This window comes from Octopus bimaculoides, chromosome 28, assembly GCF_046866305.1.
Source record: "Octopus bimaculoides isolate indiv1 chromosome 28, ASM4686630v1, whole genome shotgun sequence".
Lineage (NCBI taxonomy): Eukaryota > Metazoa > Mollusca > Cephalopoda > Octopoda > Octopodidae > Octopus > Octopus bimaculoides.
The window spans coordinates 25,699,044-25,719,453 of NC_142955.1; the positions used below are offsets into that span (position 1 = coordinate 25,699,044).

Below are 20,410 nucleotides of genomic sequence, written 5' to 3' on the forward strand. Positions count from 1 at the left end.
TAAAAACTTGGTTTTGTACCTTATTACCTCCCCCTTAGCGAAGGCGGAGATATTGTTTTCAGTCGTGTTTGTTTGTTTGTCTGTCGACAAGATATCTCAAGAACCACTGGATGGATTCAAATGAAAGAAATGGAACTTTCAGGGATGTTTGCCCTCATAACTGGCACAAACTGATTAGATTTTGCGATCAATCCAGTACCAGACAAGGATTCTGGATTATTTTTCTTGTTTTTTACTTAATTTCTGAGAACAGTCGGGTTCATTTCTAGCATTCTCGTTTGTGAGAGCAGTCGAGTTTATTTCAGATATTCTCATTTTAAAAATCATCTCTGGCTAATCGAGAGAACATTGGTGTTGCCTTGGCAGAGGTTTGCTCTTTCTGAGTGCTTTTGTTTTTATATAAAATACTACAATTAGCTGCTATATTTGATGGCATGGGGGCCAGCTAGTAACTATTGTTTTATTTGCAGGCCTTTCGAAGTCATGTTGAGAACTTCAACATAAACGCTCAAATAAAGGTTCTGCTTTTAAAAAAGCAAATTGTGACTTTTTACATATTCGTTCCACTTACTCAGGATACCCAATTCTATTTTCATATTTTCCCTGATTGTTAATGGTTTCATTAGTGGAGGTGCAATGGCCCAGTGGTTAGGGCAGTGGACTCGCGGTCATAGGATCGCGGTTTCAATTCCCAGACCGGGCGTTGTGAGTGTTTATTGAGCAAAAACACCTAAAGCTCCACGAGGCTCCGGCAGGGGATGGTGGCGAACTCTGCTGTACTCTTTCACCACAACTTTCTCACACTCTTACTTCCTGTTTCTGTTGTGCCTGTAATTCAAAGGGGTCAGCCTTGTCACACTGTGTCACGCTGAATATCCCCCAAGAACTACGTTAAAGGTTACATGTGTCTGTGGAGTGCTCAGCTGCTTGCACGTTAATTTCACTAGTGGGCTGTTCTGTTGATCAGATCAACTGGAACCCTCGACATCGTAAGCGACGGAGTGCCAACAACAAAATGGTTTCATTATCAATCCCTCAGATAGATATATCTAGAAACCAAAAATTGTTAATAATCTTCTGTTATGCATATTGTTAGCATACCCAGAAGGCTTCCTAATTTGTGTCAACCAGATAATTAAATGCTAAGTAATAATTGTATCTGTATGCAGTAGTAGAGGGCGTTAATATTTCTCTGAACATTCTAAGCCTTCAGGCTTCATATATATATATATATATATATATATATATATACATGGTGGCTCAAAAGTAGGTTTACAGTTATCACGTAGGCACTTCAAATTTCTTTTAAAACATTCTATTACATTTCAATTTCTATCTTACAAACTGAAGAGGGAGCTTGACAAATTTAACTAAATTAGCATAGAATAATGGTTTCATATTTTTTTTATAATTGAGGTCTAAACTGTTAATATATGAATGTGAAAGAGATAGTTGAATAACTGTAAACCTACTTTTGGGCCGGCCTATATATATATATATATATAGTTTTAGGGAAAATAACCAAGTTTCAAGAACTCATCGATGAAAATCCACTATCATATATAGAAAAATTAACAATTAAAAGCACAATAAATGAGTATAATATAAAACAAAGTAAATATCATAAGATAAAGATAATAATATATGTGCAGGTATGGCTGTGTGGTAAGTAGCTTGCTTACCAACCACATGGTTCCAGGATCAGTCCCATTGCGTGGCACCTTGGTCAAGTGTCTTCTACTATAGCTTTGGGCTGACCAAAGCCTTGTGAGTAGATTTGGTAGACGGAAACTCAAAGAAGCCCGTCATATATATATACATGGGTGTCTGTGTTTGTCCCCCCACCATCAAGTGATGGTGGTGTGTTTATGTCCCCCGTAACTTAAGCGGTTCGGCAAAGGGACCGATGGAATAAGTACAAGGCTTACAAAGAATAAGTTCTGGGGTCGATTTGTTCGACTAAAGGCGGTGCTCCAGCATGGCCACAATCATATGACTGAAACAAAAGAATATATATATATATATATATATATATATATATATATATATATATGTATGTATGTATATATATATATATATATATATATATATATATATATATATGTATTTATGTATGTATATGTGTGGGTTTGGGTTAGGATATATCATCATCATCATTTAACTTCCATTTTCCATGCTGGCAAAGGTTGGAATGTTTGACAGAAGGGCACAAGTTGGAGGGCTGCACAACTGCACCAGGTTACAGTTGTCTGTTTTGCCGATGTTTCTATGGCTGGATGCCCTTCCTAATGCCAACAACCTTACAGAAGTGTAATGGGTGCCTTATACGTTGTGTCAGCATGGATGCTATTTTCACACGACATCAGCACGGGTGCCTGTTACATAGTACCAGCCTAACAGAAAAGATCAATTCTGAGTCCTGTACTTCTGAGTACACAGGACTCACCACAGTGATTGATCTTCAGCAAGATGATGCCAAGTAGGCAGTTTTAAGTTACATTTTTCCAAAGAACATGGCAGCTACAGCATTAAGCCAAAGATCTCAATAACACCATCAGGATACAAGACAAGATACTGCAACAGCTTGGGTTTTCAAGGGCTCATAGCTCTTCAATATCCTTCCTTAAAGCCTAAGAGACCTACAAGGGGTGGATGTAGGTAGGTGTCTTCAAAATAAAACCGGATCTCCTCCTGTCAAGACTTCTCGATGAACATACCTCGCAGCAGGAAATGCGAGTGAAGACAGCAGCAACTTCTAACTCCCTCATTCACCAGAATCCACACAACAAAGGAAGTTTTCAAGTAATGAAGATATAGCAAAATTAAAGGAGTTGCTCCAGCATGGTCACAGATCTCAAACTGAAACTAGTAATAAAGTTTTTTTTTTTTAAAAAAAGGAGTAATATATAGGTGCAGTCGTGGCTGTGTGGTAAGAAGCTTGCTTACCAACCACATGGTTCCGGGTTCAGTCCCACTGTGTGGCATCTTGGGCAGGTGTTTTCTACAATAACCTCAAACTGACCAAAGCCTTGTGAGTGGATTTGGTAGATGGAAACTGAAAGAAGCCCGTCATATATATATATATATATATATATATATATATATATATATAAAAACAAATAGTAAATGAGTATATGCATATATACGTACAGGTATGTACATACCTACATCCACCTGTATGTATAGGTGCATATCTGGGTACAGGACATTGCAAACAAAACGTAGACAAGAAAATAATGATAATCAGAGTACAAAAAACACACAAGCCACATAGAGAACATTTTCCTTCATCAGCTACCCCCGTTTTAACACCGGCGTTATATATGTATGTATTTATGTGTCTGTGTTTGTCCCCACCACCACCGCTTGACTACAGATGTTGGTGTGCTTACGTCCCTGTAACTTAGCAATTTGGCAAAAAGAGACCGATAGAACAAGTGCCATGTTTTATAAATAATGTTTTGTAAAAGATACTCCTGTTCATATTTTGAATAAAAGATGTGTGGTGAGAAGCTTGCTTCCCGACCACATGGTTCCAGGTTCAGTCCCACTGCGTGGCATCTTGGGCAACTGTCTTCTACTATAGCTCTAGGCCGGCCAAACCCTTATGAGTGGATTGGAAAATGGAAACTGAAAGAAGCCTGTGGTATATATATGTGTGTGTTTGTGTGTCTTTGTGTCCTCCCATCATTGCTGGACAACCGATGTTGGTGTGTTTATGTCCACGTTACTTAGTGGTTTGGCAAAAAATACCAATAGAATAAGCATTAGGTTTACAAAGATTAAGTTTTGGGAGCGATTTCTTTCACAAAAAAAAAAAAAACCTTTCAGGTGGTGGTGCTCCAGCATGGCCGCAGTGAAATGAGTGGAACAAGTAAAAGAATAAAAGAATATGTATATATTATATATATTTTTTGTTGTACACACACACGCACATATATAGATATACACACACATACAAACATACATACATTTATACAAACGCATATATCATTGCATGCAACTATATATGTTTATATATATATATATATATAATTATTACAAATTAAAAGGGTAAATGATTATCAATTTATTAATTAATAAATCAATTAACAATTTTTACCAAGCCCATCGGTATGAAAGCACCATTATTGGTGGAGAACTTATTTAAAAGCTCATATATATTTATAAATATATATATATATATATATATAATGGTTTTGTTAAGCTGCGCCGCTTTAGGCTTCTAAAATACTATCTCTGGCTGTCTGTCTGTCTGTCTGTCTGTCTCTCTCTCTATCTCTGCACACACGCATTTATAAAAACATATAGACATATATCTACAGCAGCGCCCTCAAACGACATTAAAAAAAGACAATAACGAAAAGGGGAAATAACTAAAGGGTTCTGTCAATGTTGATGAGATACCATGGATACGATCAGAGGTAACTATCATACGTTTGTGTGTGTGTGTATGTACTCGTCTATAAAAATACGTTGTTATTTTGGTCACAGGACAATCTTTGTCAAGAGGGCTTACGATCAAACGACATTCCAGACCTGGACATCCTGTCTTTTTAGGACTATTCATGACTGCAATATCCAGTATGTCAGTTACTTTTTTTTTGGTAGATATAGCATGATCGTTTTGTGATTTGAGGAAGATTTGGCTGTTATTTCTATTTGTTGTTGATCAAACGACCGCATAAAGGGTTGTATTGGTATACATATATAATATATAACCATACATTTGCATATATATATACATATATATATATATATATATATATATATATACATACATATTTGTACATATTCGTATATATGTGCATGTATGTAATGTAAATATATGTATGTCTGTATGTATACATGTATATATATATTACGTATATATATATATGTGTGTCCATGTCCGTGTGCACATAAAGAGTTTTGTTAAGCTCAATTTTCCTACACATGCTTGTATGTATATGTGCATATATTTGTATGTAGATATAGATGTACATACATACATATATGCATATATGTATATATATTTGTACATATGTATGTACATGTGTGTGTGACTCTCTCTCTCTTTGTATATATATATATATATATATATATATATATATATATATATATATATATATATATATATATATATATGTGTGTGTGTGTGTGTGTATATGTGTGTACGTGTACACGTATACACACATCACTCGCGTTTGTTGTGAGTTCGTGTAAGTTCGTCTACCTTCGAGAAAAGAGGCGTAAAAAATTTGCAGAATGCCTTTTGTGTTAAAGAGAATGATGGATATCTAGAAGATAACTAGATAAAGAGATAGATTGCTAGCTTGCTAGATAGATGGACAGGCAGACAGACAGATAGATAGATAGATAGATAGATAGATAGATAGATAGATAGATAGATAGATAAAACCGGGAAAAACCTCGTTGAAACAAAACTACGAAAGAAAACCAAAACTTTCAGATAGGGACCGTCGGACTCATACACGAATTGTTAGAAAGGATCACAAAAGTGCAGCTCCCAAAATTACTGCAGTGCTTAATGACCACCTTAAGAACCCAGTTTCCACAAAAACTGTTGGCCAGGAGCTGCGCAAACCCGGATTTCACAGGAGAGCTGCACTACTTTCAAAAACAAATGTTGTAAAGCTTTTAGAGTGGAGTAAAAACCTACAGAATTGGTCCCTAGAGCAGTGGAAGAATGTTATTTTCTCAGACGAGTGATCCTTTACCTTATTTATGACCAGAGGCTGAGTATACGTGTGGAGACAGCCAAAAGAAGCATTTGAACCAGACTACCTTTTTCCAACTGTTAAACATGGAGGAGGATATTTGATGATCGGGGGGGGGGGGCTATATCTTGGAAATCCACTGGACCAATGGTTTCCCTTCATGGCAAAATTAATAGCCAAGACTATTTAAGCATTTTAGCTGATCAAATTCATTCTATGGTTGCAGAACTGTTTCCTGAGGGAAATGCAATCTTTCGGGATGATAATGCACCAATTCACACAGCTAAAGTTGTTACTGAATGGCATGAGGAACATTCTAGTGAAGTTGAACATCTTATCTGGCCACCACAGTCCCAGATCTCAATATTATTGAACAATTATGGTGCAGTTTAGAAAAACAAGTAAGGAGTCGATATCCTCCACCATCATCACTACAAGAACTGGAGACTGTTTTAGCTGAAGAATGGACAAAAATTCCTTTGGGAACAATTCAAATTTTGTACGAGTCCATATGTCATAGAATTCAAGCTGTAATTACTGCCAAAGGCCATCCTACACTATATATTAAAATAAATTTGTTTGAAATTTTAAAGTGTTTCCATTATTTTGTCCAACCCCTGGATATATATATATATATATATATATATATATATATATATATATATATATATATATATATATATGTATATATATATGTATATATATATATATATATGTATATAGGGTGAAAAACTAGAGGTAGTCGATAGCTTCCGCTATCTGGGAGACCAAGTTAGTAGTGGGGGTGGGTGCGCTGAAAGTGTAGCTGCTAGAATAAGAATAGCCTGGGCAAAGTTTAGAGAGCTCTTACCCCTGCTGGCGACAAAGGGACTCTCACTCAGAGTAAAAGGCAGACTGTATGACGCATGCGTACGAACAACCATGCTACATGGCAGTGAAACATGGGCTGTAACTGCTGAGGACATACGTAAGCTCGCAAGGAATGAAGCCAGTATGCTCCGTTGGATGTGTAATGTCAATGTGAATACCCGTCAGAGTGTAAGTATCTTGAGAGAAAAGCTGAACATTAGAAGCATCAGTTGTGGCGTGCAAGAGAGACGATTGCGCTGGTATGGACATGTGGTGAGAATGGAGGAGGATAGCTGCGTGAAAAAGTGCCACACCCTAACAGTTGAGGGAACCCGTGGAAGAGGTAGGCCCAGGAAGACCTGGGCTGAGGTGGTGAGGCAAGACCTTCGTACATTGGGCCTCACCGAGGCGATGACTACGGACCGAGACCTTTGGAAATGGGCTGTGCGTGAGAAGACCCGGCAAGCCAAGTAAGATCGTTGCCAGTGCCCCTGGACTGGTTCTTGTGCGGGTGGCACATGAGATGCACCATTTTGAGCGTGGCCGTTGCCAGTACCGCCTGACTGGCTCCTGTAGGATTTTCGAGCGAGATCGTTGCCAGTGCCCCTGGACTGGCTTGTGCGGGTGGCACATAAAAGACACCATTTCGAGCGTGGCCGTTTTCGTGCGGGTGACACGTAAAAGCACCCACTACACTCTCTGAGTGGTTGGCGTTAGGAAGGGCATCCAGCTGTAGAAACTCTGCCAAATCAGACTGGAGCCTGGTGTTGCCATCCGGTTTCACCAGTCCTCAGTCAAATCGTCCAACCCATGCTAGCATGGAAAGCGGACGTTAAACGATGATGATGATGATGATGATGATATACATACACACACACACACACATAAAATGGGCTTCTTTCAGTTTCCATCTATCAAATTAATTTGCAAGGATTTGGTCAGCCCAAGGCTATGGTAGAAGACACTAGCCAAAGGTGCCACACAGCCATGACTGCTGCTATATAAGTATATATATATATATAAGAATTTATGGAATGGAGAAAACGCATGTTATAATTGCATACTTTATTCCTACATATGTTTCAAAGGATTACAACCTGTGTGATCCATAGGGATCTTTGATATTAAAATTATAACCTTCTCATCAGGGAAAGCATGGGAAGATAGAAGAAATACACATAAATATATATATATATATATATATATATATATATATATATAAACAGGGTTATTAAAAAAGAATAAGCTGATTTCATTGCGCAATATTTTAATAAGGAAAAGCAATAGAAAACTCCAGCGAAGTCACAAGTGTTTACTCATAATCCACTTTTATTTCCTGTGGCCACAACCTGCAGTACGGTCAACATCAATGCGAAAAGAGAATTCCCCCCAGACGCATATCACGACCCACTGAGTACTTCTTTGGCTGTCTGGTTGAATGCTTTACCGAAGTTTTTCCATTTCCCTTCTATGTCAATATCTTCTGGAATCGCCTCAAACAAAGCATATATACTCTTTTACTTGTTTCAGTCATTTGACTGTGGCCATGCTGGAGCACCACCTTTAGTCGAGCAAATCGACCCCAGGACTTATTCTCTGGAAGCCTAGTACTTATTCTATTGGGGTCTTTTGCCGAACCGCTAAGTTACGGGGACATTAACACACCACCATCGGTTGTCAAGCGATGCTGGGGGGACAAACACAGACACACAAACATGTACACACACACATACATACATATATATATATATATATATATTTATATATATATATGCATATATATATGTATATATATATATAATTCAGGTGTTACGTCTAATGATGTAAGCTAATAAGTATGTACAATTGGTGCTCAGGTGTTGGCTTGCTGCCTAAAACTCTAACTCCAACCAGCAAAGCAGGGCTGTTATTGCACCCTAATGCCAATCCCCTACTGACGGTTTGCAGGGAATTGCACCATCTGTGCCCCTCTGTTCTTGAAGCAGCTGCAAGGGGCTGCCTCTTCCTCCTTCTGATCTATGCCTTTGTAATAACTGAGCCCTTATGCTATGTATCTATATATATGTGTATATATATATATATATATATATGTGTGTGTGTGTATATATATATATATATATATATATATATATATAAAAGGATAAAGAGAGCAATGGTAAGGTTGGAAATGTATTTTATGGATAGAGTCTTCCAGCTGTTTCTGGGAAGATCCAGTACTTCCCTTCATCGGAGACAGACATAGTAAAGGAATCGATTATTATATCCATAGGCGGAGGGTTTTAGTATGAAGTGATAGTGAGTGTGATGTGCTGAAAAAAGAAAGAAAGAGAGAACAGTACTTGGAGTGTAGTTTCATTCCAGTGGTAAGTACCCTCCTCAACCTTATATATATATATATATATATATATATATATATATATATATATATACACACATACATATATATATATGTCAAGCCTAATTGTGTTTATCTGAATTATTATCTCCGGAATCAACTCGCCCAAATTTCTCTTACAGCCACCTTTTACTCTGTGGACCCAATCCTTGATAAAGATGTTGGGGTTTAAGTTCAAATCACTTGAGCACCACTGTGTACACTATATACATACATATTATTATTATTATTATTATTATTATTATTAAGGCAGCGAGCTAGCAGAATCGTTAGAACGCTGGGCGAAATGCTTGGCGGTATTTCGTCTGGCGGTAATTCTAAAGCATCATCATCATCATCATCATCATCATCATCATTATTATCATCATCATCATTATCATCATCTGTGATCGCTGGAGTTGATATAATCAACTTACCCACCTCGCCAGAAATTGCTGGCTTGTTCTGAAATTCGAAACCATTATCTTTATAATTTAATAGTAATTTGATTTGGCTCAGTGCAAATAAAGTGTTTTATAGGCTCGTTAAACAAAGCTTGTTCGTCAAGCTTAGGCAACTGAATCCACACACACACACACACACACACACACGTATGTAGAATAATGTACTTTGTATGCATCATAGAATTAGGTTATTTTTTAAGAGTTTGCTCGTTATTTTTTGCTCTGTAAAGCAATTTTAATTAATTACATTATCTCGCACTCTTAATTGCACAGTGGCATATATTGGGTTTTGTGTATTGCACAGGGCAGCCACATGACATATGTGGGATGGCCATATCTGAAATGTCTTTGAGTAAAAGAACCTTTACAATGATTTCTTGACCAGCTAGAAAGAGTAGCAAACTGTTCCTCAAATCACACTCTACTGTTTTAAATGAGAGAAGGGCACTTTGGTTTATGTAGTTCTGTATATAACCTTAAAAAGGGATGGCCACAGCTGGAATGGTAGAAATAGCCAGATCTTCACCGAATGTCTCTCAACACACTAGTCTTTCTTATGTGTATATATATATATATATATATGTATGTATGTATGTATGAGCTAATGAGAATGACCTCTAAATGGTAGCTAGATCTGCTAGAAATAGCAGCCAAATATCCCTTAGCTCACATTCTACAATCTTATGTATCTATGTATGAGCCAATGAGACCTTTACATGCTGGCTAGATCTGCTAGAAATAGCAGCCGAATGTTCCTCAACTCATATCCTTCTGTTGTGTGTGTGTGTGTGTGTATATGTATGTATATATACTCTTTTACTTACTTACTTGTTTCAGTCATTTGACACCGTATTTGTCCCCCCCCCCCCCCAACATCGCTTGACAACCGATGCTCGTGTGTTTACGTCCCCGTAACATTAGCGGTTCGGCATAAAAAGAGACCGATAGGATAAGTACTAGGCTTACAAAGAATAAGTCCTGGGGGTCGATTTCTTCGACTAAAAGGCGGTGCTCCAGCATGGCCGCAGTCAAATGACTGAAACAAGTAAAAGAGTCGGCCTGCTCGATCGGCGTCGACCCGGAGCTAAACAGCAGCAACTAATCACACCATAAAACAATACAACACCGCGCCACTCATACAAGCATCTTCTATACCACCACCACCACCACCACCACCACCACCATCATATCACACCACAAGCATCACGCAAGCAAAAACATTGCGCCACTACCGCCGCCGCCGCCACTACGACCATTACAACAGCAACAATAACATCAACAACCACAGCAGCAGCAGCAGTGAAATCTGCTTCGTCCGTCGGACACAGGGCAGACCGGGATAGTCGTGACTGGAGAGCCTGTCGTTGTAGTTCTGTGTTCGGGCATTTCACCGTAAGTGAAACCACAATTTTATACACACACATATATACATACATGTGCGTTTGTCTGTACATACATACATACATACATACGTACGTACGTACATTCATAAACATACATACATACTTTCATACGCATACATAATTACATACATACACACACATTATATACGTACGTACGCACCTTACATACATTACATAGTAAGTACATAACATACGTACATACATTACATACGTGCGTACATACATATATACATTCATGCATACATACATATGTACATTCATAAATACATATATTACATACATACACACATTACATAGTACATGCATACATAACATACGTACATACAGCATACATTACATACATGCGTACGTACATACATTACATACGTACGTACGCACATTACATACATACATACATTACATGCAACATATGTACATACATACATACTAGATATAAATGTATACGTACACGCACATAGACACACACACACATATATACACATGGCATACCTACACAAGTGTGTTCCTTTGTTTCTTCATAACTTCCAGGAAAATGAATATTCTTAAATGAAATTCTGTACAAAAATGCTTCAGGTGTTGAAGACTCCAGTTGTATCGGAATCTTTGGTGAACATTTTTGCTTCCGAGGTCGGGTCGAGGAGGTTCGGAAAATTTGCAAGAGTCGGCTTTAATTCGTTTTCATCTTTAAAGAAAAATGGGCATTTTTTAATGAAATTTTCTACAAATACCTTCCAGAGTGTTTAGATCGAAATTTAGACTGAAAAGTGGAATCAGAAAAAAAAAGTTAATAGACTCGTACACACACATATATATAATTTTTTTTCTCTAAATTTCAAGTTACATTTTGTAGATATATGTGATGTGGGTAATCTTCAAGTTTAGGGGGATAAAAAAATAAATAAAAATATTCAAGGGAAGTAACTGAACGCCTTACCAGTATTCTCCGTACATCTCTGTTTATAAATAAATCACACACGTGATTTGATTGACGTTAGGGTTAGGGTGTGATTTATTTATAAACAGCTAGAAGAAAACGGATAATACTGGTAAGTCGTTCAGTTATTTCCCTTGAATTTTTTTTTTTTTATCCCCCTAAACTTGAAGATTACCTGTGATGTGTATATGTGTGTGTACGACCCCACCAAATTTTTGTCGTAAGTTACACGTTCTGAAAAGTATTTATAGAAAATTTCATTTAAAAATATCCCTTTTTTGGAAAGTTATGAGGAAACAAAAAAAATCGGTGGTAGGGGCACACTTGTCTAGTTATGCCGCATATATAAAATACACCCACACACATACATGTATGTATATTCTCTCACGCACACGCACACATTCTCTCTCTCTATCTCTCTTTCTGATATATATAGTCAGGCTCACACATATATGCCCCCTTCTGATTTTGTTTCCTCATAGCTTTCAGAAAAATGGATATTCTTTAATGAATAAAACACACACACACACACTCACACTCACACGTATACCCTGGCTTTGGGTAAAAGAAAATACAGGAGGATCAAGTTAATTTATGATTTTATTCAACGTATTCCCCCCTCTCAGGTTCACATTTATTGCAGAGGTCCTTCAGTTTTTCTAAGCCCTTTAAAAGAACTCGGAAGGTCGGGCCTTCAACCAGGCATTTCGTGACAGGAACTTTTCAGCACTCCGCACACACACACACATACATTCTCACTCAAATACACACGGATATTGTATATAGTTTCGAGTTAGCTTGTGACAGCAAAGTTCAAAGTGAACAGCCACTTTTGATAACACTCACACACACACACATGCGTGTGTACGTGTGCGTGTATTTGCATTGGTATGTGTGTGTTGCGTGCGTATATGTGGTGCAATCGTGGTAATCCAGTTGATATCTAATAGGAGTGTCCTGCTACAGCACACACACACGTTTGTGTGTGTGTTTATATATATATTGTAGTCAATGAGATGTACTGAAAACAAGTCCAATGCTATTATTTCCTTGTTTTTGTTCCACGACCCTACCTCAACCCTCGTTCCCAAGGAAATCTTCCATCTCACCATGAGCGAACAAGATTTGTGTATAGGCTTTGTGGCTGTGTGGTAAGAAGCTTGCTTAACGAACCACATGGTTTCGGGTTCAGTCCCACTGCGTGGCACCTTAGGCAAGTGTCTTCTACGATAGCCTCGGGCCAACCAAAGCCTTGTGAGTGGATTTGCTAGATGGAAACTGAAAGAAGCCCATCGTGTATATATATATATATATATATATATATATATATATATATATCTGTGTGTGTGTCTTTGTAACTGTTTGACAACTGGTGTTGGTGTGTTTACATCTCTGTAACTTAACGGTTCGGCACAAGAGACTGATAGAACAAGTATTGGGCTTAAAAAGAAAGTCCTGGAGTCAATTTGCTCAACTAAAAGAATCCCCAAAGTGGTGCTCCAGCATGGCCACAGTCTAATGACTGAAACAAGTAAAAGAGTCAAAGACTAAATGATGTCTAACTATCTCCCTTTTTTTGTATAGCCAAAAGGTGTTTGTCCATTGTATACGTCTAATTCTGTTTCATATGTTATGTTCGTCCGACGGTCGAAAGACCTTTTCTGTTGTTGTTTATTTCTTTCTTTTCGTATATGTACATTCGTTTGCCTTTCCCAGAGGTTTAATGCTTTTAGCTTCAGTCCCTGGCCCAGCTGGTTTCGAGTAGCATCGGAGATAAGTGAGTGAAACTAAGAAGACATTCCGAACTCCGACCGAAGAGGCACTTAGCTGCAATTGATTAATGTGATCTTGTTGTGTCCTGTTCACTGTTATCATGCTATCATCCTTTTTTCCACATATTGTATTTTGTCGGCTTCCGTTTGTTGTGTTCTTTCTGTTCTAACTTTGATTTACATATATCATCATCATCATTATCAACGTTTAACGTCCGCTTTCCATGCTAGCATGGGTTGGATAATTTGACTGAGGACTGGTGAAACTGGATGGCTACACCAGGCTCCAATCTGATTTGGCAGAGTTTCTACAGCTGGATGCCCTTCCTAACGCCAACCACTCAGAGAGTGTAGTGGGTGCTTTTACGTGTCACCCGCACGAAGGCCAATCAGGTGGTACTGGCAATGGCCATGCTCAAAATGGTGTATTTTATGTGCCACCCGCACAAGAGCCAGTCCAGGGGCACTGGCAACGATCTCGCTTGAAAATCCTTACACATGTCACGGGCACAAGTGACAGAAAGGCGACGCTGGGCACAGGTGCTATCCCGATTTCGCTTTCGCTTGCCCCAATAAGTCTTCGCAAGCTGAGTTTCAGTCATTGACTGTGGCCATGACTTATTCTTTGTAAGCCTAGTACTTATTCTATCGGAGACTTTTTGCCGAACTGCTAATGTTACGGGGACGTAAACACACCAGCATCGGTTGTCAAGCGATGTTGGAGAGACAAACACATACACACACAGATACATATATATATATATATATACAGGGGCATAAGAGCTGACAGGCATGGGGAGGAATATAGATGTTGCACGGATGGTAGTCGAACCAAGAAAGAAAGGTCAGGCTTGGCCGAACACCGGTCACGTAGAAGGAGAGGAGAGAGGTAGAGGCAGAGGGATAGAAGAATTAAGGAGGGGCGAGAAAAAAAGGAAAGGGACAGAGTGAAGTGAAAGAGGAGGGAAGGTGAGAATGAAGGGAGGGCCAGGAAATGGGTATCATTTAATGAAATTTCCTGCAAATATCTTTCAAATGGTGTACATTATAATTATATCTGAATTTAATGATTCATCACCACCACCACCATCATCATCATCATTTAATGTCCATTGTCCATGCTGGTATGGGTTGGATGGTCTAACCAGAGCTGGCAAGCTGAGATGCTGTACTAGACTCCAGTCATGCCAACCGCTTTACAGAGTGCATCGGGTGTTTTTACTTGGCACTGCACAGGCACTTTTATGTGGCGCCCCATGGGTGTTTTTACACGGCATGATTGTTTTGAATTAATCATGTATTATCTCATAGCTTTGAGCCGTTGATGATGTCTCTATTTTTAAAATGACAATGTAGGGTAGGTATGAAGGGCAGGATCTGGCTGCATGAGCATAAAACAGTTTGGATATTTTTTAGTTGGATAGGGCTTGTTTACTAAAGTGTTAAAATATGCACTACTGATGAGGGCAAATATACAGAAACATGTCCACAGTTATCCCCCTTGCCTGTCCTTTCTGTAACCATGTAAATTAATCAGAAAAATTTTTAAAGTTTTCTAGAATCATTCCATTTCTTTTTGAAAGTTTTTATTATTTGAAATTGGTGTTAGTTTTTTTTTGTTTTTCTGTCACTAAATTTCAATTAATATATTAATTAAGAAATTTTAATTATTGCATATAACACTGAGTCCAATATTGTTCAACTTAATTAATTTGTGAATATTTTTCATGTTGATGTCTACTCTTTTTATTTCATTTCTTTTCTCTCATTCAATTCCTCCCCCCCCCCCCCACTTCTCTCTCTCTCACTCTCTGTTTCTTCGTTTTTTTGAAACAGTACAGCTGAACTAAAAGAGAAACATGCCTCTACCGAAATACAGAAACCAGAAAGACACTGCAAGTGAAAGGCGTCAATTGGCTCAAATGAACCACAAGAAAATGGAGAAATAACTGTAAAACAAAAAAATACAGAAAAAGGAAGAAAAAAGAAAATGTGAACAAATTATGAAGACTGGAATAATTTATGAAAGTAAAAGATAAAAGACAAGATTGCTGTGTTGCTGAAGACTGTGTTTTTGGATATTCTTTTGTTCCTGGCTTTTTGGATTCTTTCTCTGCTCAAAGAATCTACAGTGGACTGTAAGCTTTTTGGAAGGTTTTGTTAAATTCTTTCTCCTCCTAGGTATTCATTTAACTGTTGTTAACTGTGGTCCTTGTAATGGTATGGAACTAATTCCCTTCCTGGGCCCTCATTGAACTTTAGCATAAAAAATTAATACCCCCCCCCCCAGGGTTTGTTTCATTTTAAGAGTGAAACAATGCAAGTTATAAAAAGCAATGTATGTCAATGGGTCCTACTAAACCTTGAATTTCAATATTTTGGGGTTTGGGCCCCTTCTTCAGGAAATTAAATTGGTAGATAAAAATCAACTAATTAATTAAAAGAGGGCTCTTTTCAAATGATTGTGGAGCGTACAGGAGGAGGTAACTATCTCAGCCCTATCATAGGGATGACCGGAATCGAGCGGGTCGGACGCTCGGTGGTGCTGGCCTGCGAGCTCGGTCAGATGAAAATGCAAGGTGTGGCCGACTTGTTGCTGCTCTCCTGCGATGCAAGACCTGTTTTTAAAGACTGCGGCAACAGCATCAGCAGCAGTGACTGCAACAAGGGTGACAACAACAGTGGTTGCATTGGTGTTGCTGTCGGAAGCAGCAGTCTTGGTGGTGGTGGTGGTGGTACTGGTGGTGGAGATAGCGGCAGGGCAGGCGGTGGGGATGGTGGAAGCCAGTATCCACCCTGCGCACCGCATCTCTCCCAGTACCATTCGCATCAGTCGCTGCACGCAGAGCTGTCAACGGCTGTCAGCGCTGCTGCCAACTTCTGCCGTTACCGGGACAACGTGTTGCTAAAGATGCAGTCTTTGTTGCTCCTTCTCAAGAATCTCACGGCTTCTTTGGTCTGCCATGCACCGGCACCGCACACCTGCACCAGTGGGTGCAGCAGCAGTGGCACCAAGACCAGCAGCAGCAGCAGCAGCAGCAGCAACAACATGGGTAACAATAATAATAATAACATTAATATAAATAATAATAACGATAATAATAATACTAACTCTAATAGCCGTCGGAGTTGTTGCAGAAATCACTTGTCTGATTCCGCAAAGAAAAAATGGACCGATGTGCCAAACCAGATTAGATCGTTGGTTGACATTGTCATTGATCTGATAGAAAACACTGGACATTCAGCCTATCTAGTCACGGTCAGCTGTCCTGACACAACACCAGCCATCCCAGGACTTGTTGACCGCTACCAGGCGAGCCTTGCTAGCCTAGAAGTGCGGCTTGCCTGCGCCCACATAACCAAATCGAAGACCAACGAACTCAACCCACAGGTGCTGGTACAGGTCTGTAGCAAATTGTCGAAAAATCTTGCTGTCATGACCAACATCTGTCGGCATGCTAGCGAGCACACAGACGACCGCTCAGACCAAGACCAGTTCAAACACTGCGTGAAAAGCCTCACGGCTACAGCCAGTTGCTTGATTTCCAGCATAAAGACTTTCAAAAACAAACCGACCCCTATCAACCAGGGTCGGTGTGTGGCGTTCTGTGAACCCGTTGTGGCCTCAGCCAATGCATTTGTAATGTTTGCCATTGAGAAACCGTTTATTGGAATGTCTGCCGTCCTCTCCCCGGAATCTAAAGAGAAGCAAACTGCCATTCTTGGTGAGTATGAAACCTGACCAATTTTTGGGGGTTTTTTTTTTTTTCAATCCTTTGCTTTTTGTTTATCTTTTATTTGTTTCCTTAATTAGACTGCGGCCATGCTGGGGCACCGTGTTGAAGAATTTTTAGTAGAATGGATCGACTCCCAGTACTTATTTAAATACAAAAAAAAAATCTGGTTCTTACTCTATCAGTTACTTTTGCTAAACTGCTAAGTTACGGAGACAAACACACCAACTCTGGTTGTCAAGTGGTGGTGGAGGACAAACACAGATCAAAGATATACCATCATCATCATCATCATCATCATCATCGTTTAACGTCCTTCTATGCAGGCATGGGTTGGACGGTTTGACAGGGATAAATGTCTTGTTGAGAATTATATTAAGGAATTAACGTTTTCCTTCTTTTTGGTGTGTGTGAGTTTGAACTGTGGTGTTTTCTTTTGAGTGTCTCCAGCTGTGTGTATGTGTGTGTGTGTGTGTGTGCAGACATATTTGTATATATATTTTGGAAAAAAGATTAGCTTAGACATTTTTGTATGTATATATTCTTTTATTCATTTGACTGTGGCCATGCTGGAGCACCGCCTTTAGTCGAGCAAATCGACCCCAGTACTTATTCTTTGTAAGCCTAGTACTTATTCAATCAGTCACTTTTGCTGAACCGCTAAGTGATGAGGAGATAAACACACCAGCATCGGTTGTAAAGTGATGTTGGGACACTCACACAGACACACGCACACACACACACACATATACGACGGGCTTCTTTCAGTTTCTGTTTACCAAATCCACTCACAAGGCTTTGGTCGGCCCGAGACTATAGTAGAAGACACTTGCCCAAGGTGCCACGAAGTGGGACTGAACCCGGAACCATGTGGTTGGTAAGCAAGCTTCTTACCACACAGCCACTCCTGCGCCTACATGTTTGTATCTATTGTAATGTAGTTCACTGCTTGCTGCAGCATTTTGTACTCAACATCATTTTTTAGAAATGTGTGTGTTTGTGTATGTATATATGCATACGTGTATGTGTGTGTGTGTGTGTGTATGTATATGAGAATCTGTCTGTGCATTTGTCTAAAGTGTATGGGTGTGCTTTTCCTGTCAACTGGATTTTCTTAGAGTTTCTCCACTTATCCATTTGTCCATTGTTCCTCACTCATCTCCTCCCCCCATACACATAATCAAACAATCATGTACACACACACACACACACGCGTGTGCGCACACACATACGCACACACGTACACATGCTCATGCAATAATGTCTAGATCTGTCCTTCCCACTTTGTAGCTTGAGGGCAAATTCCTATGTACATTCATCCTGGATGAGAAACTATCATGTTTGTATAATATACATACATACATATGTACATATATACATAAATTACAGGCATACATACATATATATATATATATATATATATATATATATATATATATATATATATATATATATATATATATATATATATCATCATCATCATCATCGTTTAACATCCGCTTTCCATGCTAGCACGAGTTGGACGACTTGACTGAGGACTGGTGAAACCGGATGGCAACACCAGGCTCCAATCTAAATTATATATATATATATATATATATAAATATACATATCTATCTATCTATCTATATATATATATATATAGATAGATAGATAGATATGCATACATCTTTTTGTATGTATGTATGTGTATGTGTGTGTGTGTGAGAGAGAGAGAGAGAGAGTGAATGCCACTTAGACATCACTCTCTCTCTCTCTCTCTCTCTCTCTCTCTCTCTCTCTCTCTCTATCTTACACACATACAATAAATATTAAGCATATGTATTTATATATGTACATATACATGACAACACACCCCCTTAACTGCCTCACTCTCTCCCTCTCTTAGAAACACACATACATAAATGTATACAAACGTACATACAAAAAACTCACGTGTATGTGTGTGACTGACTTGTGTGTGTGCATGTGTATGTGTGTTTGTAAGAGAGAGAGAGAGAGAGATAGAGAGAGAATATTGCAAACAATGAATGAAATAAACATGAAATGGAAAATTCGCATAAATAAAAGCTAGTTAAAAAGTCTCTTGTACCGAATACTTTAAATTTGTGAACTTAGTAAATATTTCTTTGAGTAATTTATCATAGTTGTTTGCAAATAGCGAATTAAAACATGAAATGAATACATCAAAACGAAAACGGAAAATTTCGCCGTTGCTACGTCAATACCGGAAGTTGACATATATGTATGTATAAAGCAGAGTTATTTATTTTTAACAGAAAAAAATAAAACGAAGACCCTATTATGTATCTGAGGTCAAATTATTGATGTGTCCTCGGGATGGAAGAAATTCGTGCAGCCATTTTCGCATAAAAACCGAATACACACACATACACACACAGGTCTATTTTATATAAGAAGATATTGGAGGTGGTGTCAAAAAGTCGCAAGACTAATTATGTTTATTAAAAAATAACTTATTTACTTAAGATTTAAGATCATTTCCTTCAAAATAGTCATCTTGTGCAGCAATACATCAGTCCCAGTGTTGTTGAGACTGGTATATACCATATACCGATATATAGTATATTTTGTATGCTATATGAAGTCGTTTTCTGTAAGCGAGTCGAGGACCTGCCATCACGATTTCGCTTTCGCTTGCCCCAACAGTCTTCGCAAGCCGAGTTTTGTGTCCAATGAAGGAGACGACGTTGGCATGGGTGCCAACTGTCGAATTTAGTTCGATTTCACTGGCCTCAACAGGTCTTCGCAAGCGGAGTTTAGTGTCCAATGTAGGAAGGTACGCATCCTGGCAGAGTCCTTGGATTTAGGTCTCACTTGGCTTGCCGAGTCTTCTCACGCACAGCATATTTCCAAAGGTCTCGGTCAGAAGTCATTGCCTCGGTGAGACCCAATGTTCGAAGGTCGTGCCTCACCACCTCATCCCAGGTCTTCCTGGGCCTACCTCTTCCACAGGTTCCCTCAACTGCTAGCGTGTAGCACTTTTTCACTCAGCTATCCTCCTCCATTCTCGCCACATGCCCATACCAGCGCAATCGTCTCTCTTGCACACCACAGCTGATGCTTCTTAGGTTCAGCTTTTCTCTCAAGGTACTTACACTCTGTCTAGTATGCACACTGACATTACACATCCATTGGA

The 20,410-nt window shown here is 38.9% G+C and overlaps 1 protein-coding gene across 3 annotated transcripts in view; it reads left to right on the top strand.

Moving 5' to 3' along the window:
* Positions 1-4,333: 4,333 nt before the first annotated feature.
* Positions 4,334-20,410, top strand: part of LOC149130771 (uncharacterized) — a 25,273-nt gene continuing 9,196 nt past the window's right edge. Inside the window, exons 1-2 of one of the 3 annotated variants that reach the window (XM_089344686.1) lie at positions 4,334-4,424; positions 15,353-17,241. In XM_089344686.1, the coding sequence (XP_089200812.1) occupies positions 15,975-17,241 (1,267 nt within the window). In that variant the 5' untranslated portion in view covers positions 4,334-4,424; positions 15,353-15,974. The other 2 variants (XM_089344687.1, XM_089344685.1) reach the window with 2 other exon arrangements.